We start from the raw sequence: 25,552 nt of genomic DNA, 5'->3' as shown, positions 1-25,552 counted from the left end.
ACAGAAAAGTTGTGGTGAATTTCTGTTTGGTATAAATGTAATCCTGCATCCTATGACTAATGAATTAGCTTACTATATTAATTTCAGTGGAAATGAAGCGACAACATCAGGGGCCAAAAACTGCAGTTCTTTAAATGGCCATTTGAGGCTGGCACCAAAAGTGAGTAAGCCCTCACAGATGCCCATGATGAAATGCCAAACAGTACATCAGAAATAAACATGTCTACAGCCTGGTACAAAAATCTATTTTAGTCTCTATAGTTAATTTCAACATTCATGACAACTGTACAGGGGGTTGAATTTTTCTGTAACCCACCAGCTTACATTTTATTACAGCTTAAAATTACACATGATTAAGGGCAGGGCCGCTTTAGCCCTGTTTCCACCTAGCAGCACAGTACAGTACAGTTCAGTTCGGTACGCTTTTTTTCCGTTTCCACTGTGAAAAGTTGTGGATGGTACCAATGGAACTGTTCCTAACCGTTACCATTTTTTGTACCCTTTCTGTTGGGGTACCTAGCACACAGATCTGGTACTAAAAGGTGGAACTATGAACACTGCAGTCCATTGATTGGTCAATGGCGGCCGTCACTCTGCTCAGGGCTGAGCTGTGGCTGGTTTTGAGGCAGAAGCCCATGTTCATATCGTGGAGAGTTTAATTAGTAAACTGTAACAATAAAATTTAAGTATGTTTTGCTGCCTATTGCAGCAGCCGGAGTCGGAGAAAAAATGAATTCATTCATTGGGCCGATAGCCGGGATTTTTAAGGTGGAACATTAACTTGTAAATATTCTATATTACAACTTTGACTATTATTTAAGTTTTTACGTGACATTCACTTTTAGTAATGAGTGGATCTTCAAGCGTTTATATGTATGAATTTCAGCCGGATTTGGTGAACTGCAAATATTCTAATCCTCACTCGGAGAAAAAATAAGCATCGCATAGAGCTATGGCAACACTAAACCCCTGAGCTTGTCTGAGAAGAACCAAATGCACAAACCCACATTTTTTGAATATCGCATGGAGAGAGACTCTCACTGCAGCCTGCTTTACGTTGTTCTGAAAATGTCGGCATGCAGCCTCGTTCTGTGGACGATAAACGAGGTGCAGACTTCCCTCTGTGTCACCGATCATGAGGAAATACAGCGAGTGCTGGACAGAGCAGTGAATAACAAAAACCCCGCCCACATTTAAGGGTACGGTTTGCAGTGGAAATGCTAAACGGACCTAGGGTTTAGGTACCATGTCTGAAGGGTAGTTTGGGTTCCAAAAGTACCATACCGAAAGTGTTCGGTGGAAACAGGGCTTTTGAGTGACAGGCTCTCTGCTGACAGTGTCTTCGGATTCTCATTCAGATCCATCCTTCGCTCCTCCACAGATCCACCCTCTTGTCCAAATATGGTCACCTCTGGCTCCAAAAAGCCAAGATGGCAATGGCTAAAATGCTGAACTCGAGGCTTCAAAATGGAAATCTACAAACCAGGGTGATGTCACAATAGCTAAGTCCATTATTTTAATAGTCAGTGGTGGAAATGTGCAGAATTTCAAATATAATTCAATATATCCATCCATTTTAATCCACTTATCAAGGATCAGGTCATAAGTGAAGCAGGCTGAGCAGGGAACTCCAGACATCCTTCCCCCAAGCCACGCTTTCCAGCTCCTTCTGGGGGATCCTGAGGCGTTCCCAGACCAGATGAGATATATAATACCTCCAGCATGTTCTGGGTCTGCCCCGGTAGCCTCCTACCAGCTGGACACGCCCGGAAAACCTCTAAAAGGAGGTGCCCAGGAAGATCCTGATCAGATGCCCAAACCACCTCAACTGGACCGTTTTGACGTGAAGGAGCAGCGGATCTACTCCAAGCTCCCTCCGGATGTCTGAGCTCCTCACCCTATCTCTAAGGCTAAGCCCAGCCACCCTGCAGAGGAAACTCAACTCACTTGTATCCACAATATCATTTTTTCAGTCACTACCCAAAGGTCATGACCATAGGTGAGGGTCAGAACTTAGACAGACCAGTAAGTTGAAAGCTTTGCCTTCCGACTCAGCTCGCTCTTCACTCCAACAGTCCAATGCAGCACCCGCATCACTGCAGATGTTGTGCTAAGCCCCCTATTCATCTCACGTAGTACCGCGTATTTCGTGTAATGGAATATAATTATGTTTGACTGCCTACCACCAGAGGCTTAAAGGGAAATTTCAGTTTATTTCAACCCATCCCCTATTGTCGTAAATTTGTTTCAAGTGACTAGTGACATAGAAATAATAGTTAGCATGTTAGCCGTTAGCCTAGATACAGCCGGGGCGCATTAGTAGCGTCAGACCTGTTAAAACATAAGTGAACGGGCATACCTTCAAGTGCAAAGTTAGTCCACTAAACAAGCGTTTTTCCACAAAGACCGCCTCATATCATTAGGATAAATGTCAGAGAACATATAGAAAACGACATGTAAACGTGTTGTCTTACCTTACCGGTGTGGTGCCGTGTTTGTTTATCCCTCTAGCTCTGCTTTCCAAAGCGCAGCCGAAATATATCTCGCCAGCTCTAGATAAAGCCCAGCTGGATACTAACGTTACTCGCAGCAACCATTTGTCCTCTACCTGTTGCGCCTCTCTCTCTCTCCTCCTCCGTTCTTCAATTTCACGAAGCTCTTCGTCAGTGTATCCTTCCAGCTGTTGCTGCTTGTTCAGGCACGCTATGAGATCGCTGCTTGTTCTCGCGATATTTCGGCCGCGCTTTGGAAAGCAGAGCTAAATGGTAAACAAACATGGCACCACACCGGTAAGGTAAGACAATACGTTTACATGTCGTTTTCTATATGTTCTCTGACATAAATCCTAACGATATGAGGCGGTCTTTGTGGAAAAAAAGCTTGTTTAGTGGACTAACTTTGCACTTGAAGGTATGCCCGTTCACTTACGTTTTAACAGGTCTGACGCTACTAATGCACCCCAGCTGTATCTAGGCTAACGTGCTAACTATTATTTTTATGTCACTAGTCACTTGAAACAAATTTAGGACGACAGGAGACAGGTTGAAATAAACCAAAATTTCCCTTTAACTGTTTAGTCAGGTGACTGAATGGGACCTTATGGTCATGACATCACAGCTGCTGGTCAGTCAGTCTAGCAGTGACAGAGAGGTTGAGACTGTGGTTCAGTGCCAAATTGGACCACTTTATTGCCACTTTTTAAATATACTGATTTTACTGTTTAACACAAGTTTGAAAGGCTTCCTATTCTTTTCAATATTTTTATTTTTTGAGTTAAATAGGAATTGTGGAACCTTTTTTGTTTTTTTAGCAATAAATTATTAAAGTTTCAACATGTGTTTGGATTGCATCTTAAAAACCATCACAGACTGCAACCGTTCAAGGCGTCTCTGCATTAGGATGTAGGGACCCAAAATATTCAAAAAATCTGCCTCATTGATGCTTTATAAGACAGGAAATGCATTCAGTACATTTGTAAGACTTCAAGGATACAAGCTGGTCACTTTGGTTAGTAACAGTAAATGTACAAATGTAATGAATGAATGCGAAACTCCACATGGCACCTTTAAGCCGGTGGGTAAAATGTTCTTTTCAAAAAGAGGAATGAGTAAGATGCAAATTGTATTTCTCAGCAGAATAACTACTAAAACTTTCAAAAAAAAATCAATTCTATCTGAAACAAAAAAGAGGTTTATTTCTTACCTTCTGAACCTGTAGAGAGGGTTTTGTATTTCCCGGCTGTGGCTGTGACAGATGATTGCTAGCACCACCACACAAAACACAGTGACTCCCATCATGCCTGTGGGATGCAAATGTGAAAAAGAGGCTGTCAGCACATCCTGTGGGGAAATGACTAGGTGGGTTAACTTCATAAGAGAGTGTCTGTCACACCTGATGTCCTTGCTCAGCTTGCTTGAGGAGTGGGAATATGAGGGGAGGTGTAGGCAGTATCCCTGCTGGACCTCACTCCTGTAGCATATCAGAGTACAGTTTACACTTGAGTTCTCCCAGTCGGTAAGATGGCTCAAAAGTCTGTCTGGAAAAACCACCTGAAAAAGCATGCGTGTTAACTGATTACCACGGTGATTTGACGAGAAACCAAGCACAGACATGGGACCCAGTAACACAGCTGGTTCTGTCAGTGCATTTGATTTATTTACATATCGTTAATAGGGGTGGTCCATTTGACAATATACTCTGAGACATTATTTGTTTGTCTGGAGATTTTGATACAAAATTGAAACTGAGATGGGTTACTGTCTCTGGTAATATTAAACAATTGATGGCAGAGGAGAATCAATAATTAGGGCCCGAGCACCTAGCGGTGCGAGGACCCTATTGAAATGCAAGGATTTATTATTATTATTATTATTATTATTATTATTATTATTCCTCCAAATGAATTGCCTTTTTGGGAGGCTTAACATACCCAAAAACTCATGAAACTTTGCACACATCTCAGAACTGGTGAAAAATTTGATATTTTAAGGGTCTCGTGTGCAGGTCCCAAAAAATGGCTCAGTAGCGCCCCCTACAAAAGTTTGAGGAAACAGCCCCTGAAGCCAGTTTAACCTACATGTATGAAACTCAGCAGGCTTATGTAACGCTCAGAGATGTACAAAAAAGCCTCTTGGAGGTATGCTCTAAACCCAACAGGAAGTCGGCCATTTTGAATTTACTGTGCAATTTTGATGCATTTTTGGCCATTTCCAGGGGTCATAATTCTGTAAGTCTCCCAAAAAGCAAGAAGAAGAAGAACACAAGTGACAATAAAACAAGCTGAATTGAATCTAAAATAAAAAATACTACATGTCTTACTCTTTGTGTTTATCTAAATGTCACTTACTGCACGGACAGGAATACTTAATACCAGAGTAGTTTAAACTGTTCCCTTGTCCTCGATAGTCATGCATTGTTTCCTACTGTCATTAATAGACATAGTAAAATCCTCTATGCCAGAATGTTGTTTTGTATTGTGATTATTGATATACACTTAGGGAATGTCCATCAGAGCTGTTGTTAATCAACTGAATGTTTATTTAACTTCTATAAGCTGTCTCCAATAACGTTTCTCTGAATTTGGCAGTACATCCAATCGGCCTCACAACCACACAAGTTGATTGTGTGATTGACTGCTGTAAGCATGCAGATGAGCTTCCCTGAGATAGTTGTGGAGAAATTCTTCAGCTGTGCAAACCAACTGTTGCATTTGCTGTTGGGGTGACTGGTCTCTTACAATCTTACACATGAAGACACTGGATGTGGAGGTCCTGAGCTGGTGTGGTTACCTGTGGTCTGTGGTTGTGAGGTCGGTTGGATGTATTGCCAAATTCATGGAAACAACCTTGGAGACAGCTTATGGTAGTAAAATGAACATTCAGTTCACAGGCAACAGCTCTGGTGGACATTCCAGCAGTCCGCATGCCAATGGCACACTCCCTCAAAACTTGCCATAGATAGCATTTATTGTGTGATCAAACTGCACATTTAGAGTGACCTTTATGGTGACCATCCCAAGGCACACGCAGGCTGTTTAATCAACATCTTGATATGCCACAACAGTCAGTTAGATGGATTATCTTGGAAAAGGACAAGTGCTCACTAACATGGATTTCAACACATTGGTAGGGATGGGTACTGAAACCCAGTACTAAATTAGGCCTGAGGCTAAATTATCAAAGACCGTAGTATTGATAACCTCTGACGGTATCAGTTCTTTAATTGGTATTTTGGTTTAATTAATTATCATCCTGCAGCCTCTCATCATACACACACATTCACACATACACACACACACGGACACGACAAACATAACCGGTGAACAGCCGAGCAGCCACAGTGCAAAGAAAGTGAAGATAACTCAAAAATTACTCGAGTTGATGGCAGCTACACTCGTTACTGAAAGTGCAATAAACCTTAGCAGACAAAGCCAATAATTTATCAATAAATGTGTTCAGCAAGCATAAACATGTTATGCTCCGTCCATAGTCTCTCATGCACCGTCCGTTACTAATGTTATGTCTTACATGCTGATTTAGACAGCACGCTAGTTTGGCTGATAGCAAATTGTTACTAATAAACTAAAATGACAGCTGTCTGTATGTAGAGTGACTTAGTTTGACAGATAGTTGTATCTGTCAAACTAAGCTGCTGGCTGAGACAAACAGCTCCCCCCTCTCTACCAGCACTAATGTTACCTGCACACAGTGAACCACATCAGCAGAGAGGGAGCAGGACAGAGGACAGGAAACTTTTACTTAAAATATTCAATAATCATTTTCTGACTTTATTCTTTTTAAATTAATATATTTTCTAAAAAGCAATTATTTAGAAATGAAAAAGAACCAATAACAATACCGATAAAGTGCTGAATTGATAAGGAGTATCGATAAAAGTAGTAGTATCGATAAAATCTTTATGATACCCATCCCTACACATTGGTGACCAAAATTTGAGAAAAATATATCTACTGAGCATATTAAAAAAGTCCTCAATCTTTAACTTACATCTGTGAAAAATGGGGGCAAAAACAAAAGTGCTGCATTTAAATTTTTGTTCAGTATACATCGTAATATGTTACTTGTCTGCATTAACTGTGTATGGACAAAACAACCACATGGAAATGTCTGTTTTTGTCTAATCCAGCAAATTAAACAGTTTATAAATAGAATCACTTCATCACATTAATACAAAAATGACAGAATAACCAAAAATTATGAAGCAGCAGCCAACAATATAAGACAAAAAAAGGACTAAATTACAGAGCACAAGTTAAAGGAGCTAATGTTGTACCTTGTATAATGTCAATGTAACCAATAAATTGATTGACTGACTGATTGACTGATTGATTGATTGATTGATTAAAATATTGTCATAAGTCAGTAATGATCATGAGTCTTGGGATTTTTTGAATACACCCAGAGAGATTAAACTGACAGGAAACACGATATGAATCGTTTAGCAAAATCTCTGACAGCTGACATATCCATATTCTCCCATGGTATTTCTCACATCTCCCAGTCCTACTGCTAACCATGGAGCTCCAGCCTTCCTCATGTCAGAGTGTCGCACTTAAGACCCAGAGGATGCTTATAAAATAAACAGCAAAGGAAAAATCACTGAGACGTTCAGCTTGCTCGGTGACTCATCGCTGTGAACAGAGTAAGGTGGAAATAACAGGGGGAGGAGGAGTGTGAAGGGGCAGAGCTGTGCTGACATCACAGCCTACTGAGCTGATAGAGGAAACTATGGAAACAGGGCTCATCCCACTCATGGACCACGGCACGTACTGCACCACAAAACGCAACAAGATTGGCGTTTATGTATTCTACAGCCACCTAAAGCCTCATTTGTAACCATCTTATTATTCCAGAATTTGTGCTACACGGCTCATGGTTTCGTTTTCAAAGTAACAGCTGGCTAAATGTCAATATTGGCAAAGATGTAGCTAATACTAGAATAAGTCTTAAAAAAGCAGCATCTGCATAGGCTAGGGTGAAAATACAAGTAAACACATTTTAATGTATCAATTTCAACGTGTGCACAAATAATTGTGTTTTTTTTTTCATCACACAAAATCACCGTTACGAACAGAGAGATGTCACGCCTAAATTAAACAGGAAGCGTCAAAAGAAAATAGCCATCTTCAACTAGCATTACGCTACTAGGGCTATAAATATACCAGACCCCGTTGTCTAAGCAAGCAAACTGTGACGATAAAAAAAGCAGCTAGTATTTTGCTCTAACGTTAACTTAGTTAGCTTCTTAAATTGCTGTTACATGAGCTAACGTTAGCTAACGTTGTCTAGTGTGTCGGTGTGTTTTGACAGGTTAAACATAGAATATGAGCTGTGATCCGTTTACTTAAAGATATCTAAAGAATACCGTTAGCTTGACTGAGTTCAGCGGGACATTTTAAAGAGCTATACTAAGTAGATAAACGATGTTACCTGTTCGCTGTCGCTCGGAGTCCCTCTGTCGTCTCTATTGAAAAGATAACCCGTGTCTCGTTGGTGAGAATCCCTAACAAACACACTTCCACTTTTTCAGAATAAAAGCTTTATCTATACAAACGTAACGCTAACGGAAACTAACGTTACGCGCACAATTTTTATAGTCTATAAGGCACACACACGTCGGTTAGTTTTTTGTTTGTTTGTTTTTGTTCTGTTTTTTTTAGTCAAGGGCTGTCTCCAAAATCATTCACTACTCACCATATAGTGAGTAGCAAGTGATGTCGGATACAGCCAAAGACTGAGCGCTCCAAAAAGGAAGCTTTTATTGTGCAAATCTTACAGGAAGTGTCTTTTCACTGGTTGCTGACAAGTCAAGCCAAAATAAACAGCGTGTCTTGTAGCATTGGACAGTTTACTTATGTGCGGTATCGTGTCTGCTGAATTATAACACCATGTAAACCCATGTTGTGACAGGTACGTTAGTTAATGACGCTAAATGATGTTGAACAGATGAAGTTATCGTTTCTCCGTGCTGTTTGGGGTTTGCTGGACGCAAGCTTGCTGTTTGTCGCCTAACCTGCCTGTCTCTAATGCCTGCCTGTGTCTAACGCAGTTTCTGTTTACTGATCGTATAACGTCAGGCGCATTTGATTCAAAACAGTCACTACTTGGTAATCTTAGTAGCCAGGTATTCTAGCCATCTGTGTTTGCTCAGTTGTCCACATGGATGTGTTGTGCTGCTGGGAAGCATGCCAGGTCTTCCATTCGTCGAGGTCAGTGCTTCCTTCGAGTAGTGTTTCCCTTCCGTTAAAATGGCGTTTCTCATAGCGCTCCCCTCCGTGTTTGGAGTAGGGCTAATGATGTTCAAGAAATCGTTTGCAGTTAGTCTTGTTTGAGATTAACTGCGACCGCCTGAAGTGGACAAGATCGGGCGGCGAAAAGAGCTGTAGTCAAGTTAGACCGTTTGCAGCAGCTTTCAAAATATGTACAGGAAGTTACAGCAATATTTACATCCTGTTAGATCTACCCGTAGTTTAAAACCATGTTAAAACTTGTATTATTATCAACCACCAAAGATATGTGTGGTCACTAATGCTGGCTTTGAACTCAGAGCTGGTAACAATCTTGATGGTTCTTTTCCTCTTTTGCCGGAGGACACGACATCCATGATTTCCAAAAATAATTTGAAAGGTAAACTCGTCAGACCACAGCACACTTTTCCACTTTGTGTCAGTCCATGTCAGATGAGCTTGTGCTCAGAGAAGTAGGCGGCATTTCTGGATGTCGTCGATGTATAGTAAGGATGCTTAACGTACAGCATGCGGTCCAGTTGTGGCCCGTGACAGGGTGTTGGTACAGGTTAGACTCAGTGCTGAAGGGGCGTATCAAGGGCCGCTCTCCCAGCGAGCAGTCAGTGAAACGTCTGCCCAGTCAGCGCAAGCTAACACACGGCAGCTGTTGAACGGTCCCAGCAAACACCCAACAGCACCGAAATAGCTCGACTTCTTCATTGAACCCATTAAGAACCATAAAGTAATGTAAGTCGTGTGATGCTAACAGTTAGCCCTGTTAGTGTGTGTGAGCAGGAGAACAAAACGATTTGCAAATCATTGCACTCTGTTTTTATTTACATTTTACAGTTTACAAAACGTTTTTAGAACAGGGGATGTAAATAAATGTTTGCTAAGTCACTGTCACCAAACGAGGTAACACATTAGTAATTGAGCCTATGGCCTACTGATGAAAGTATTGCGTTTGCAGTATTACTAACAGGCTGACTGTGGTTACATTCTCAAGAAAAACCACAAGCAGCATACAGATATTAATAATTTACTCTCACATGCACCGAAACATATCCATATGCACACACACACACAGTACATTTACAAAGTTAAGTTGAGCTACGGTTATAGCTCCACTTGGCCATTTAATTGGACCACTGCCCTTGTCCCAGTATACAAGCATGGCAGGGGAATTTACTGACTGAAGTATGTCTGACTCCACTATGATAGGTGACGATATGCCCCCTTTCAGCTTGTTAGTATTGGACCTTTTTCTGGTTGACCTACTATGTCACAGACTAAACAATCGAGCATCATCCAGCTGTTTCGCCACTTTTTGAACAGGTCACCATTCACCTGACACAGCATGAGCTGTCTCCTCGTCTGTCCAAAAATGCACAGCTATGACTGTAGATTTTGCCATGTTGTTACCAGCTTCTCCTTCTGTCATGCATGTAATGCTATTTGGTCAAAGCCTGGGGCGGAAACTGGAGCATGTGCGTGTGGGTGTGTTAGTCCAACTCTGAGAAATTCAGTCTAGTATGATTTCAGTCAGACTAAAATGTTCACATGTATTTTAAAAGTCCGGTTTTAGTTGGACTAAAACAATAAATCGATTATCTCTGATGTCATGTAAACATACTGACTGTGGTAGTCCTTTTATCCTGCTAGCCTGGTTGTCAAGCCTTCATCTGCCAACAAACACAGTTGGAGTTACCTCATGGGTGCCGTTAACAAGAACAAAACATGGATCTTCAGCATCGTAACTTTGCCACATAACTGCATGATGTACACGTGAAGTCCAGGCATCTGTGACATCATTGTTAGGTGTGATTACAGGTGTAGTATTACAGGTATTACAGGTGAGAGAGCATACTGCTGATGGGTTTTACTGTGTGTGATCTCTTAAATGTTCTGAGCTTTAGCTTGTATACTTAACTTATATTCTCCCACCTCTTGTTGTCCATTTCAGATGCAGGGCACCATGAGCAGGAGCAGCAGCAGTTCAATCACCCATGGTGTACCAGTGGTGGCGGTGTGCCTTGCTGCTTTGCTCTTCAGCAATGCCTTGATCTACCTATATCTGGACTCTTTGTATCAGACTGATGAGCAGCCGGTGACCTCTCATGTAGGCTGTGAACCTCGACACTTTAAAATGGTGACCATGAAAAACTGCACCCCCTGGCTTCAGTGTTCACAGATCAGTGCTGAAGTACGCAAGCTAAAGCTGATTGGCCAGGGAGCTGTTAAGAAGGTAAATGGTTCAGTACAGCACCTGGACAGAATACAATGTGCATACACAACTTATTCTGTAGTTCTGGGTAGCTCCGCAAATGGCATTTTGTTTTATCTCCAAGAAAACTTAAGTCATAATGTATGCATCTGCTGGGTTCCAAATCACATACTTTTTATTTTTTACTTAACATTCTGCGCGACAGACTGTAATGGATATATGAGCAAGAGGGTCAGAATTCAAGGCGCAGTGTTATGACAAAGTAGTATGTTAGTACGTACTTTGTAAGGGCAGCTGCAGTTTCTACTAAAAGTGAAAAGTAAAAGTATTCCATAGAGAACGCAGAGTGAATAACTTTTAACAGTCATTTAATAGTGTACATTATCTGTAAAAATGTTACTACAATATAATTTTATGACTATTGATCAAGTTATTACATTATTAGGTTATATTACATTTTCAATGGCATTAAGTGCAAATTTGATCACATTTTCAAGCATTATTAGATATTCAGGAAATAATTATATTAATGGGTGCTACAGTATTGCCCGTATGCAGCTTCACCTCCTGACTTACTGACCTCATCATCCACTTCTCTGTCCCCAGGTCTATCTAGCAGAGTGGAGGGGTCAGAAAGTGGCCCTGTCCAAACTATCCTCTCTGGATTACCTGGAGGATTTTCTCCACGGATTGTCTATGTTACAGGCCCTGCAGGGCCCCCCGGTGGTGCAGTTGGTGGGCTTTTGCCTTGAAGAGCACACCCTGGTCACAGAGCACCACCCACTGGGCCCACTACTCAACTTGGATAGTGTTCTTGCACAAGAGCAGCACCGGCAACACAACACATGGCAGGTTCGGCTGAGGCTGGCTACAGATTATGTCTTTATCCTCCATTATCTCCATAACAGCCCAGCTGGGCGGCGGGTTATGTGTGATTCTAACAGCCTGGAGAAAACTCTTTCCCAGTTTCTGCTGACAAATGACTTTCACCTGGTAGTGAACGACCTTGACGCGCTGCCTGAGGTGGACCTATCCAGAGGCTTGTTGGTGAAATGTGGTCACCGGGAGCTCACTGGGGACTTTGTTGCCCCAGAGCAGCTGTGGCCATACAGAAACAAAGGACAGCCATTTTCAGACGATCTCATGCCTGGGTATGATGAGAGGACAGACATCTGGAAGATCCCAGACGTGACATGGTTCCTGATGGGAAGGGTACCTGGAGGGGATGTAGTCCACTTCCATCTTTTTCAGATCCACGAGCAGTGTAAGAAGGATGACCCCAAGCTCCGTCCATCAGCCCTGGATGTTTTGAAGTTGTACAAATCAGTCTACATAAGCATGGTGCGAGACAATGCTGGCTTCAGAGACATGCTGTAGAGTGCATGTCACTTAAAAAGACCATGAACATAAAATAAAATTTCAAGCTACAGGTTTACAGTGTTGTGCAGTATAATAAATGCTACTGGTTTTGGAACCAATTGTAGATTTGTTTTTGTTTTTTACAGCAATACTTAGCCACATTTACTTATTTCTTGTCCAGCAATTGTAAAAGTGAAATTGAGGTATGTTTAATGTTCTGCTGGTGTCTTGCTCATTTAGACTCACCCAATGACTAAGCTTCATCTGACAGACACCTCACTCTGTTTGGGAAGACCTCTATGAGACAGCTGTGCCCTGCAATTGAGCACTCAAGTAAAAAAACAATATCTTTCAGGTCTTCAGGGGCTCCATAATAAAGTGCAGTACACAGTCAGTTCCTGAAACCATTCAGTAGGAAGCATCCATGTGACTTACAAGTGAAACAGCACCAGATGGAACCAAGCATGGGGGGGTCAAAGGTGAAATAGACTGAGTCGCATACTGGCTATATAGGAAAGTGACATTGTAGTCCAGTCATAGAAAAGTCAATTGTAGAATGTATGTAGACTGTGAGGAAATGCCATATCTTGCTTATGTAATCCATTATGCCCAATCAAAACATAACATACAACATTTCATAGGCTCTAATACCAAATATTATAAAGAGATATTAAAAAATTAAACTTAACATTTAGTGAGAAAAGTGGTCCTCATCACTATTACAGGGCATGTCCTACTGAAATTAAAAATTTGTTTATGTGGCTAACATAAGGAACAACCTGCTTCATATATGGAGAACCCAAGTGTAACTGAAATAGTAATAAAGCATGTAATTAATAACACATTGTACAATTAAAATAAGCATTAATAAGTTTGCTTGCAAATTCATTTAATAATCTCCAAATAAAGACTAGACTCATTATTTTATATTTTAATGGACAATAAAGAGGAATTATTCATTTAAGCAATATCACACGAGAGGGAGTGATGTGGGTGAAAGAGTGACATTGGCTGCAGACATGGAAGTGTTCTCTGGTGTCATCTAAATCATTAGGAGCAAGGAGGCTTCATTAGAGATGAACTCAATCTTGCAGGAAGCTGTAATGGCAGTTCCACAGGGCCAACAAGGTGTTGGTAGATATCATCAGAGGTTACAGTGATGAGTAGGCACATGGTCATTAGTATATAAGGAGGAGTGGTGTACAGTCATTTAAAGTATTCATTAGATAGGGAAAAAGCAGGTATTTAGAAAAAAGATGCTTAGCCCTGACAATGCTATCACACTTTTCCTCCTGTGAAAGACCCTTGAGTCTTCATATGATTAGACTGCCATTTCAAGGAAGGAGTAACATTTTAAACAGCGCTGACTGCTCAAATTGGCTACAGAACACCCCCTATTAATTAACCATATAATGAATGGAGAGAAAGCCTGGCAATAGCAACCTGTTTCCACTGACAACTCAGTAAACAAACAGCAATTATACAGATCAGGGTAGAGGTGTGATTTCTCAACAACACATCAAAGCAGGCTTTGAGCCATGATAAAAACAAAAAAAAGGCTTTGCAGTTGTATGCCTCAGCAAACCTGTGAAGTTGCAGATACAGTTTACATTGATGTCTGTGAAAACATGGATGCTTCACACACAACTTCACACAGATCTATACACAAATACAGTTATCAGTAGCAGAGCAGCAGTGTTTTGTCTCTGTTAACAAACACTTGCACATGAAGAACAACCTATGTTCTATATTCATACTGTGTCCTGTTCAGAGTCACAGAATGCCTTTATATTATTCATTATTCATTAGCATTTTGTATTATAACCCAGAATATGATTATGGTGTCTTTTGAACACTGGAAATAATTTATTTTGGCAAAAGTTTCAGGGAAAATTGAAATTCTGTAACTCATCAACCTGAAGCTCAGGAATGATCAGCCTCACGTGTGACTGAATGGAAATGACATAAAAGTGTTTCTTGCATACAGACAGTCTCTCTGCATTTAACTATATCACTAATAAAATTGATGAGGGAACAATCTAACTGTGATGAGAAAAATCTTTTTAATAAATGAAGAAAGTAGTTTGTGGTCCTTTCCTTGTTCAGATTTTAAACTAGATGGTGAATCAGAAAACAGCTAAAATGTAAAACTTGGGAGTGATGCACCTGAAGTTCAATCTGTTACCTGTCTTCCCTCTGGTATGAAACTCCGGTGATGCTGGGATGTATCACATCAGTCTGATCAGCTGCAGCGCCGTGCTGTCCAATCAATAACTGATATCCAATCAGGGGTGTGTGCTAGTCGACAAAAGACTTCTGCGAAGGCTGCACTTGTGTATCCTCGCTTCCCTCTCCACTGAAAGCCTCCTCTCTCCTCGACTCCTCTGAGCACATTTAATGAATTCAAATGTCCTTCAAGATAGCAAGTGTCAATCAATTGCCAGGTCAAGGGACTGAGGATAGAGGATAGAGGAGTTGAAGGAGAGGGATATTGGGATGAACCCATGGCCAGAAAAGTGTTTTTTCAGAACATTATGATGTCACAGTGAAGTTGACCTTTGACCTCTTGTATATAAAATATCATCACTTCATCATTTTATCTGGTAACATTTGTGTGAAATTTTGTCATAATTAGAATATGAATATGAGTTATGGCCAAAAAACAGGTTTTGTGAAGTCACAGTGACCTTGACCTTAACCACCAAAACCTAATTAGTTCATCCTTAAGTCCAAGTAAGAGTTTGTGCCAAATTTAGAAAAGTCGTGGACTTCTTGAAATATGGTGTTCACAAAATGAGACATACACAATGTCACAGTGACCTTGATCTTTGACACCCAAATTCTAATCAGTTCATCCTTGACTCAAAGTGGGATTTTGTGCCAAGTTTTTAAAAAATACCTTAATGTGTTCTTTAGATATTGTGTTCATGACCAGTGTTGTAAGGGGTACTTTAAAAGTAATCAAAGTATGTTACTGCGTTACTTTTTTAAAAAAGTATCCAGTTACTTTACTGCATTACTCCCTGAGTACAGTGACTCAATTACTTTAAAAGTGCTTCCAACGTTACTCCCTGAGAAAAGTAACTCAAGCACTTTTAAAGTACTTTTGAGTATTCTACATTTCCTATTGGGCAATGGACCACAGGGTGCAAAGCCCACATTATTTTGTCTCCAAAATTAAAGTTATGGACCACTTGCCCTTCACTGAGATCCAGTTCTCCCATCACAGCCGTCACTTTGACCAGTAGAAACACAGAACGATCTGCTGCCGTAGACAACTGTATGACAACAACACCCCAGCATTTTAAATATTTCCTCTAGGGATATTACCACACAGAGTAAAAGGGGGAAATGATGGTGTGAAACAGCAGACGCACTTTGTCAACCCGCTGAGTTAACGTTACTGTCATTAGCATCAAGCTAGCAAACAATGGTACATCCTCACGGTCAGACATAAAGTAATAACGCTAACAAGTAGCGGCGGGGCTTTTACTCACCACAACTGCAGAGGCTCCCAGCTTCATTTGAAACAAACTACATTATAGACGGTCTGTTATTTATTAATCCCTCTGTGTGTTTATATATTTACTTTTTAACCGCTCCCGTTGTGTTTGTAAAGTTAACATATCGCACCGTCATTTCAAACTCAACACTTGTTTCAAATTAAAAGTCCCTTATAACCTCGGCTAGAGAATCCCTCCATTTTCTAAATAGGCTTTTATTCTGAAACATTTGTCAGAACTTCCTGTGGAAGATACAGTAGCTTGACAGTTTACGTATGGGGCTTCAAATGTAGCTCCTGCCATCTGCTGACGCTTTTAGGTGACTACAACAACATGTCGGCTGGCACATGAACGTGACTCAAATAATAGTGAAATAAAAATAGGACAAGAATAACCCGATGACATAACACACGCCGTGAAAGACTACCGGGGATAATTGGTGAGTACCAGCGTGTAAGTTAGCGTGTACCAGGCATAATGCAAGTCTGAAATAGGCTATGTCTGTCAGCAAGTCCTACCTATTTAGACTCCACCATAGACAACGGCAGCATTTCTCCGACCACGTAGCGAGCCACAAGTTCCGTGGCTTCTTTCAGACTGATAGGTTTAACGTTATCTCCGTTATTAGAACCAAACGACAGCCGTTGCTGTTTCGGAGCTGAAGGACCAGCGTTCTAAAAGTAACGGAAGTAACTGATGTCTTGTTTGAAAATGTACTTAAGTATTTGATTACTCAAACAGCAAACTAACGCTTTAGGTTACTCGTTACTACAAAAAGTAATCAAAGTACTCTAATGCATTACTTTGTAACGCGTTATACCCTACTCTGTTCATGACAATGACATGGATGCAAGGTCACAGTAACCTTGACCTTTAATCTTTGATCACCAAATATGAATCAGTTCATGTCCATGTCAAGACTAATCAAGGTACCTTAACTTAGTGGAGGGGTTTGCATGTCCCTGTGAACCTGGGAGCTGTGTTGTCTGGGGCTAATAGCCCCTGGTAGGGTCTCCCAAGGCAAAGCGGTCCCGGGGGAGGGACCAGACTAAGAGCGATTCAAAGACCTCAATGAAACAGACTTTTCGGGAGGTGAGCACCTCACCCGGTATGGGGACACCGGGGCCCCCTCCTGGAGCCAGACCCAGGGGGAGAGCTCGCCAGTGAGCATCTGGTCGCCAGGCCTTAGGCCATGGGGCCCAGTCAGGCCCAGCCCGAAGAGACTACATGGAGCTGTCGCCCTGTGGGCCCACCTCCCGCAGGAACAGAAATCAGGGGCAGGTGCATTGTGTGCCAGGCGGCAGGCAGGGGCGGGGCCCCTGGCGTGCTGATCCCTGGCGTCGCGGACTGGCTTTGGGAACGTGGAATGTCACCTCTCTGGTGGGGAAGGAGCCTGAGCTGGTGCGGGAGGTGGAGCAGTACTGACTAGATATAGTTGGGCTCACCTCCACACAACACTAGTTCTGGAACCAACCTCCTGGAGAGGGGCTGGACTCTCGCTTTTTCTGACTGCCGGTCGCAAAGTGAAGGTCTCTGACTGTTGTTGGTGCTCTTGAGTCTCTTGGTGGCATCCTGCAAGGGGTGTCGGCTGGGGACTCCATAGTTCTTCTGGGGGACTTCAACGCTCACTTGGGCAATGACGTAAAAACCTGGAGGGGGGTGATTGGGAGGAACGGCCTGCCTGACCTGAACCCGAGTGTTTTGTTATTGGTCTTCTGTGCGGGTCATGGACTGGCCATAACAAACACCATGTTCGAACACAGGGAGGTTCATAAGTGTACCTGGTACCAGAACACCCTATGCCAAAGATCAATGAATCGACCTTGTGGTCGTATCATCAGATCCGTGGCCGTGTGTCTTGGACACTTGGGTGAAGAGAGGAGCAGAGCTGTCAACTGATCACCGTCCAGTGGTGAGTTGGATCAAGGGTGACCAGGTCCCAATAAAACAAATGTGGGACAAGGAGTAGGTTTGTGAGGGACAATGTGGGACACCCACCCCCAGCGCGAAGTTTAGTCATCAGAGACTAAATACATTCATCATAAACTATACAGAGTCTACTGTATATTAACACTGGACTGTTTTAATTATTGAAGTATTTAGCAACAACTCCTCACATCACACCACAAGTCTGTGGTCAGTGGGATGTGAGGAGAAGCCCAGATGTGAAGCTCTGACTGTATCTGACTGAGCCTTAATGAAAGCTGTTGTCTTGTATTTTTTTTCCTCTGAAAATATTAACCTTATAGTCAAACACAGTTTATTCAGCCTGTGTAGTTGAGGGGACATGTCAAACTGATATGATGCTGATTTACAGGAGCGTTCATGTCAAATGGAGGATAAACTATGAACATAAATTACAGATAAACCATTTTAATAAATTAATCTATCATAATTAAAACAACTGGAGACTGAAAACAAACTGATATACTGTATGGGTCTGATCACTTTTTTAATGAATTAACATCATTCCAGACAGGATGTGAGTGTGTCTGTGACTTCCTTTACGGACTGATGCTGCATTGGTTTTGTACTCGGAGGTCGGAAGTCTGAAGTGGGAATGACATCACCTCCGAGTTGACAACAGTTTTTGCATTCTAGTTGACGATGGTGGACAAGTCGGAAAAAAACATGGATGCCCGCAAGAAAGCCTTTGTTTCCCTTGCACTTTCAGAGTATAGACAGCTTCAAAACCATCATGCACTCCAACTGATGAAAGCCACAGATGAGGCTGACCTAATGTAAAACAAATAGCAGAGTGTTTACTCACTATGTATGTGACCGGCAGCCATCTTGAATTCGTAAGTCGGGGTTGATGTGGTTGCTCCGAGTTTCCGAGTTGGAAATCCGACCTCAGGGTGCGTTCAAGTTTAAACTTCTGACTGGGAACTGGGAATTTCTGACCTCCAAGTACAAAACGAACACACCATGAAGGCTGCTGGAAACTGTTGGGAAACTGGTTTTTGTCACCACCCCCCGCTGTGGCCGCCTGTTCTTGTCTACTTTGCAGGCGAGGCGCAGTTCATCTCCAACAAGCCTACTGACACTCGCACGGCATGAGTGTCATTAGCTAACAAGTGTCTCCGGTTGCTATCAAGGAGGTTGAAATAGTTGCTATATGGGGCGGGAGGTGCGGGCTCTAGCGCTTAAACACATGTGCGGTGCTACTATGACAATAAACAAAGAACCCACGTGGGCCGGCCGCTGCATGCAGCTTCATCTCATTGGCCAGGGGGGAATGCAACCAACCAACCATGACAGCCAATCATGCGGGACACAGAGCTGGACTGGGACAAAAAATCGGCCCGGGCATTTTGAGCCTAGACCGACCCACCAGGTATTGATGGAAAGACAATGAAGCCTATGAATGAAAACAAACTTTCTTGTGACACCACTTGTACACTGTCTTGTTGGTGTATATGTACTTGTCTAATAAATTTAAACCTACACCATCCTCCCAGTCCCATTATTCTATACAGTACTTACTTAGAGGAACCCAAAAGGCTGCTTGGTCTAGTGAACCTCCTGAACAATGTAAAACGTATGATGGGATCCTGAAAATAGGACAGAGAGGAACAGAGATGAGATAAATATTAAAATGTATAAATGACAGATTGTGATTTAGTGATATTTTCACAGACTATTTACTCACCATATCAATAAACACCTTAGACCTCCACAGCAGCAATACTCAGCACAACAACACAGAATATTTCCTCAAACATGGAAACCTTTAAAAAGTGAAAGGAGACAGAGAGAGAAAGGTGAGAAATAATGACACTTGATAGACTTGCTTAGATGATCACAGTGCTGGTATTTTTATTTTAGAAACATAGTTGCATCATGTATTCTATACAGTACTTACTTAGAGGAACCCAAAAGGCTGCTTGGTCTAGTGAACCTCCTGAACAATGAACAACGTATGATGGGATCCTGAAAATTGGACAGTGAGGAACAGAGGTGAGACGTGATCATTGATGAATATTAAAATGAATAAATGACAGATTTAGTAATATTTTCATAGACTATGTACTCACCACATCAGTAAACAGCACAGCAACACATAATACTTCCTCAAACATGGCAACCTTTAAAAAGTGAAGGGATATTTTAAATTGAACGGAAACATGCCCACAATAAAAAAATACAGCTAATTATTGTCCATAAGAGTTTGCTGTTAAATGTCAGTAAAAAAAAACAATTAGATAAAAACAAAACTTATCTAGAATAAAGAGGATATTTATGTATAAAAGACAAATACATTTAAGTAGTTACTTTCAACTCCAAGCCACTTTTATGTTAATGAGCAGCATCACATCTCCTGGCAAATCCTAATTTGATTCAATTTAAATTATATCTACAAGTGTAGAGGGTTTATGATGAATACTAGCCTAATCATTTGGTTTTACATGAACATTTTTGCTCTGTTGAGCTTTTGCTGTTTCAGAGTAAAGAATTACTGCATAGTGCACTTATATCAATTAATAGACACTGAAATATTTTACTACCTAACTAATAAAGACTATACTTAACTAACTAAATGAATAAAATAAAATTACTGAAGCACTAAGATCACTATCACTATATCATAGAAACAGCCCAACAGTAGAGAAACCCCGTCATGCTGCTCAACAGCCAGATAAATGTTAAATGGCCTACTCATAACTATGCTGTGTTAAGAGTTAGCAAGCACAACGAAAATAAACTATCAACCAAACTTGATTCATATCTGACCCAGGTAGACTGCAGTTCATCACTTCTTACCTGAAGTTCAAATTCCCCTCCAGTCGCACCGCCTGTGCCGTCGTCATATAATGCGGCGGCCGCAGCTCCTCCTCCTGCCTCCCCCTCGCCTCATCCACCTGCTGCTGCTATGGCTGCTTTGGATGCCAGTGCGGGTGCGGTCACTGATGCTGCCGCTGAAGAAGCTCTGCCATAGCCAGCAAACATCTGTGTTATTTTAACACATTTGGCAGCATCTTCCTAAAGGGCTTGTCTCTTTTTCTCTCTTATTTTTTCCGCACCTCCTTTGAGTTTCTTCTCAATTTTGTCAATCTCCTCTCTCTGTATGATTGATTGGCAGCCGAGGCACAAGTGGGAGGGGGCATCGACCCTCAGCTGTAATTGGTCCAGCCCAGAATCAATCATGACTAATGGGCCGATCTACCAGTTTTGTGTACCAATAGGTATCATAATATGACTAAAAGTAAAAAAAAAAAAAAAAAAAAAAGGCCCGGCCCAAAATTACCATCGGTCCACCGGGCAAATACCCGGTATGCCCGATGGCCAGTCCAGCACTGGCGGGCCATGGTCTCAATTTGCGTGACGCGTGAAAAGAGACAGAAATGCAGAGGCTGCCGGACAGACCTGGTAAACCCAAACGTGTAGTGAGGGTGAACTGGGAACTGAGATGCTGAAGGCTCTGGACACTGTTGGGCTGTCTTGGCTGCACGCCTATTCAATGTTGCATGGAGGTCAGGTACAGTGCCTGCAGAGTGACAGACCAGGTAGGTGGTCCCTATCTTCAAAAAACGGGACCGGAGGGTGTGCTCCAACTATCGGGGTCTCACCCTGCTCAGCCTCCCAAGTAAAGTTTACTCCAGGGTGCTGGAAAGGAGGCTCCGACCAACTGTCGAACCTCAGATCCAGGAGGAGCAATGCGGATTCCATCCTGGCCATGGAACAGTGGACCAATTCTTTACCCTTGCAAGGCTGCTGGAGGGGTCGTGGGAGTTTGCCCATCCAGTCTACATGTGCTTTGTGGACTTGGAGAAGGCTTACGACTGTGTCCCTCGGGGGGTACTGCGGGAGTGCGGGGTACCAGGTTCGCTGCTATGAGCCATCCGGTCCCTGTATGACCAAAGTTAGAGCTGTGTCCCCATACTTGGTGTAAAGTCAAACATGTTCTCAGTGGGTGTTGGCCTCCACCAAGGTTGTCCCTTGTCACCAATCCTGTTTGTAATTTTCATGGACAGGATCTCGAGACGCAGCCGTGGGGAGGAAGGGGTCCGGTTTGGAGACCTCAGAATTTCATCTCTGCTTTTTGCAGATGATGTGGTTCTGTTGGCTCCATCACACCGTGACCTCCAACATACATAATGTGACCTGTAGCAGGGCGGGGACCCTACAGACCAGCGGGCAGGTGCCGTTCACTGAACAGAGCATGCGCAGTACCGTCTACGAAGATGTTGAAGTGGGCATATCCCTCAGGAGTGGAGAAGAGGACGAAAAAGAGGTCAAACAGGCAAACAAACAAGCTCAAGATAAAGTCAAGTACAGCAACGTTTATCACTTACCAGAATGGGTGATTAGGTTAGCATGTGCAATATGTGTTTTTGCAGTGTCTGTTTGAATTTTACAGACCAGTTCTCACGCAGTGTAGAGTTTCAAATGATTATGGTGAAACCTATCATTCAGCAAGGTTGTTACATCCTTCACTTTCAGTATAATTCATGGAAGAAATTAAAAGCAGTGTTGGTCGGGATGCACAACATATCTGTGGTTCATATTTCTTGATAGTGTCTTATAACAAAGGGTCAAAAACTACCTGCTCTATACTGTGAAGGTCAGAATATGAATGGTATGAAAGGATTAAAAAAATCATACTAAACTAAAGCTGTATTAGTAAATAATATTAGTTACCCCTACATACATTTTCTTTTAGCATTATTTTCTGTTTACAGTAATTGTTATTGAAATAAATAAATGAATAAGTAAATAAAGTAATTAATATCTCACTTTTTCAGAAGGAGCAATACTCAAATATTTTGGTGGTGGTGGAACTAGAGAGGACAAAAGCACTGGTAAGTGATTTTTTTTTTTAAATTTACAATTCACTGTGTTGTCCTCTTGTTTATGGATGTTACTGGGTATAATTGCTTATGTTTTATCTACTCTGCATGTTATGCATGTTCTATTTATATTCTCACACAGCAGCTGGAGATGACAATACTCCAACTCCTGGTTCATCCACAGAGGACACCTCTACAGATGTTTCTGGTACATAAACTATATCTCCAAATTAATATTGTCTTTGTTTACAACAATTGAACTCATTTATGATTTTTAGATATAATGATTAAGACACTGATATGAAGTAACAGACAGAAATGTTAATGTTGAATGTTAATGTTATTTTCTTATTATTTATTGCAGTTTTTACCTGGTTCATTTTGTTTGGATTCGAATGCGTACATTAGTCCTATTTATTAGTTACTGGTTAGAATAGTTTAGAGTTTTAAGTTTTGTTTTAAGGATTCTTTTCTGCATTTAAGTTGTTTTCCACCTTACATGGCTTGTTACAAATTCTAATTTAGAGAATAAATATAAAATCTTAATATAATCTTTTGTTGCATTTCTTTTTCTTCCATTAGATGTGCATTAGATATTTTATATAATACTTTAGGTTTGGAGTTGTCTAGTGGTCAAGCAGAGTTAATATCATTTTAAGATTTTCAACACTAAGCAGCATTCAGACAGATAGTAAAGGTAAAAAGGCAAGTGCAAGTTAGTTAGCTTTAAGTGTTTCAGTGAGTGTGCTCAGTTAGCAGTAAACTATGGCCCATCATGTTGATATAGGTAAAAATTTAATGCATAAGGTTTATAATTGCATATGGTGTATCACCTGAAATGGTTTTCCAACAGTCTTGAAGGAGTTCCCAGAGGTGTTTAGCACTTGTTGGCCCCTTTGCCTTCACTCTGCGGTCCAGCTCACCCCAAACCATCTCGATTGGGTTCAGGTCCGGTGACTGTGGAGGCCAGGTCATCTGCCGCAGCACTCCATCACTCTCCTTCTTGGTCAAATAGCCCTTACACAGCCTGGAGGTGTGTTTGGGGTCATTGTCCTGTTGAAAAATAAATGATCGTCCAACTAAACGCAAACCGGATGGGATGGCATGTCGCTGCAGGATGCTGTGGTAGCCATGCTGGTTCAGTGTGCCTTCAATTTTGAATAAATCCCCAACAGTGTCACCAGCAAAACACCCCCACACCATCACACCTCCTCCTCCATGCTTCACAGTGGGAACCAGGCATGTGGAATCCATCCGTTCACCTTTTCTGCGTCTCACAAAGACACGGCGGTTGGAACCAAATATCTCAAATTTGGACTCATCAGACCAAAGCACAGATTTCCACTGGTCTAATGTCCATTCCTTGTGTTTCTTGGCCCAAACAAATCTCTTCTGCTTGTTGCCTCTCCTTAGCAGTGGTTTCCTAGCAGCTATTTGACCATGAAGGCCTGATTCGCGCAGTCTCCTCTTAACAGTTGTTCTAGAGATGGGTCTGTTGCTAGAACTCTGTGTTGCATTCATCTGGTCTCTGATCTGAGCTGCTGTTAACTTGCCATTTCTGAGGCTGGTGACTCGGATGAACTTATCCTCAGAAGCAGAGGTGACTCTTGGTCTTCCTTTCCTGGGTCGGTCCTCATGTGTGCCAGTTTTGTTGTAGCGCTTGATGGTTTTTGCGACTCCACTTGGGGACACATTTAAAGTTTTTGCAATTTTCCAGACTGACTGACCTTCATTTCTTAAAGTAATGATGGCCTCTCGTTTTTCTTTAGTTAGCTGATTGGTTCTTGCCATAATATGAATTTTAACAGTTGTCCAATAGGGCTGTCGGCTGTGTATTAACCTGACTTCTGCACAACACAACTGATGGTCCCAACCCCATTGATAAAGCAAGAAATTCCACTAATTAACCCTGATAAGGCACACCTGTGAAGTGGAAACCATTTCAGGTGACTACCTCTTGAAGCTCATGGAGAGAATGCCAAGAGTGTGCAAAGCAGTAATCAGAGCAAAGGGTGGCTATTTTGAAGAAACTAGAATATAAAACATGTTTTCAGTTATTTCACCTTTTTTTGTTAAGTACATAACTCCACATGTGTTCATTCATAGTTTTGATGCCTTCAGTGAGAATCTACAATGTAAATAGTCATGAAAATAAAGAAAACGCATTGAATGAGAAGGTGTGTCCAAACTTTTGGCCTGTACTGTATATATATATATATACTGTATATAATTATTATTACTATAACTAGCCTATAAAATGAAAGGATGTTTTGCTGCCTCTCACAGTAGCTGTAGACTGAGAAAAAAATAATTGAGAAGTGAGTGACAACAACCCAGCCCACATTTAAGAGTACTGTTTGCGGTGGAAATGCTAAACGGACCTAGGGTCTAGGTACCATGTCTGAAGGATAACTTTTGGTTCCAAAGGTACTATACCGAAAGTGTTTGGTGGAAATGGGGCTTAAATGCAGTTAAAGTCAAGTGAGTGACTGCGTAAGCTGCTGGGGCACCAACATACACTGTCCATACACTGAATCAGGGTTACAAAAAAGAAAAGGAAGAGAGAGAAAGAAAGGAAAGGGAAAGGAAGCCACATTGCTACCAGCGCTCATGTGCACTTTAGAAAAACTTAATTTCAAAATTTTGCCTTTTTATTTTCAGAATTTTGTCTGAAATCTAAAAATTTGATTTTTATCTCATCATTTGACATATTTCATAATTATGAAATACTGTCTCATAATAGACTGTTTGCTGTTGACTTTATCTTTAATCATGATTATCATAATTCTTCATCTTTTTTTCGTTTAATGATAGAAATGGGGCACCATACGTAACCAGGAATATACAGCAACTGGACAAATTTATAAATAAAGAGACTCGTGGAAAGTGTAGCTTATTATTACCATCGAAAAATACTGTGAGGAATGTC

At 41.5% G+C, this 25,552-nt stretch overlaps 2 protein-coding genes across 8 annotated transcripts in view; one reads left to right on the top strand and one right to left on the bottom strand.

Annotated features, from left to right (window-relative positions):
* Nucleotides 1-8,053, bottom strand: part of pam (peptidylglycine alpha-amidating monooxygenase) — a 76,164-nt gene extending 68,111 nt beyond the window's left edge. For 2 of the 4 annotated variants that reach the window (XM_033647185.2, XM_078162019.1), the window contains exons 1-3: nt 7,950-8,053; nt 3,892-3,969; nt 3,703-3,799 (exon numbers count right to left, since the gene is read on the bottom strand). In XM_033647185.2, the coding sequence (XP_033503076.1) occupies nt 3,703-3,797 (95 nt within the window). In that variant the 5' untranslated portion in view covers nt 3,798-3,799; nt 3,892-3,969; nt 7,950-8,053. Of the gene's footprint in view, nt 1-3,702; nt 3,800-3,891; nt 4,050-7,949 lie in introns of all 4 variants that reach the window. The other 2 variants (XM_033647184.2, XM_033647186.2) reach the window with 1 other exon arrangement.
* Nucleotides 8,054-8,291: 238 nt separating this feature from the next.
* pomk (protein O-mannose kinase) lies at nt 8,292-12,439 on the top strand. Of its 4 annotated transcripts, none has more exons than XM_033646086.2 (3): nt 8,292-8,429; nt 10,710-10,991; nt 11,577-12,439. In XM_033646086.2, the coding sequence occupies exons 2-3, from the start codon at nt 10,710-10,712 to the stop codon at nt 12,345-12,347; spliced, it is 1,053 nt and encodes a 350-aa protein (XP_033501977.1). In that variant the 5' UTR covers nt 8,292-8,429; the 3' UTR covers nt 12,348-12,439. The 4 variants fall into 4 exon arrangements, with proteins under 4 accessions (XP_033501977.1, XP_033501978.1, XP_078018147.1 ...); XM_033646087.2 differs by lacking the exon at nt 8,292-8,429 and adding an exon at nt 9,025-9,146; XM_078162021.1 differs by lacking the exon at nt 8,292-8,429 and adding an exon at nt 10,441-10,576.
* The last annotated feature ends 13,113 nt before the right edge of the window (nt 12,440-25,552 follow it).

Source organism: Epinephelus lanceolatus, chromosome 19 (genome assembly GCF_041903045.1).
Source record: "Epinephelus lanceolatus isolate andai-2023 chromosome 19, ASM4190304v1, whole genome shotgun sequence".
NCBI lineage: Eukaryota > Metazoa > Chordata > Actinopteri > Perciformes > Serranidae > Epinephelus > Epinephelus lanceolatus.
This window is presented reverse-complemented; position numbering and strand designations above follow the sequence as displayed.

What these genes read in the sequence shown, in the direction of transcription:
- pomk (XM_033646086.2), top strand. Translation starts at nt 10,710, where the DNA reads ATGCAGGGCACCATGAGCAGGAGCAGCAGCAGTTCAATCACCCATGGT. An exon ending in GCCAGGGAGCTGTTAAGAAG is followed by an intron (nt 10,992 to 11,576) that starts GTAAATGGTTCA and finishes CTCTGTCCCCAG; the next exon opens with GTCTATCTAGCAGAGTGGAG.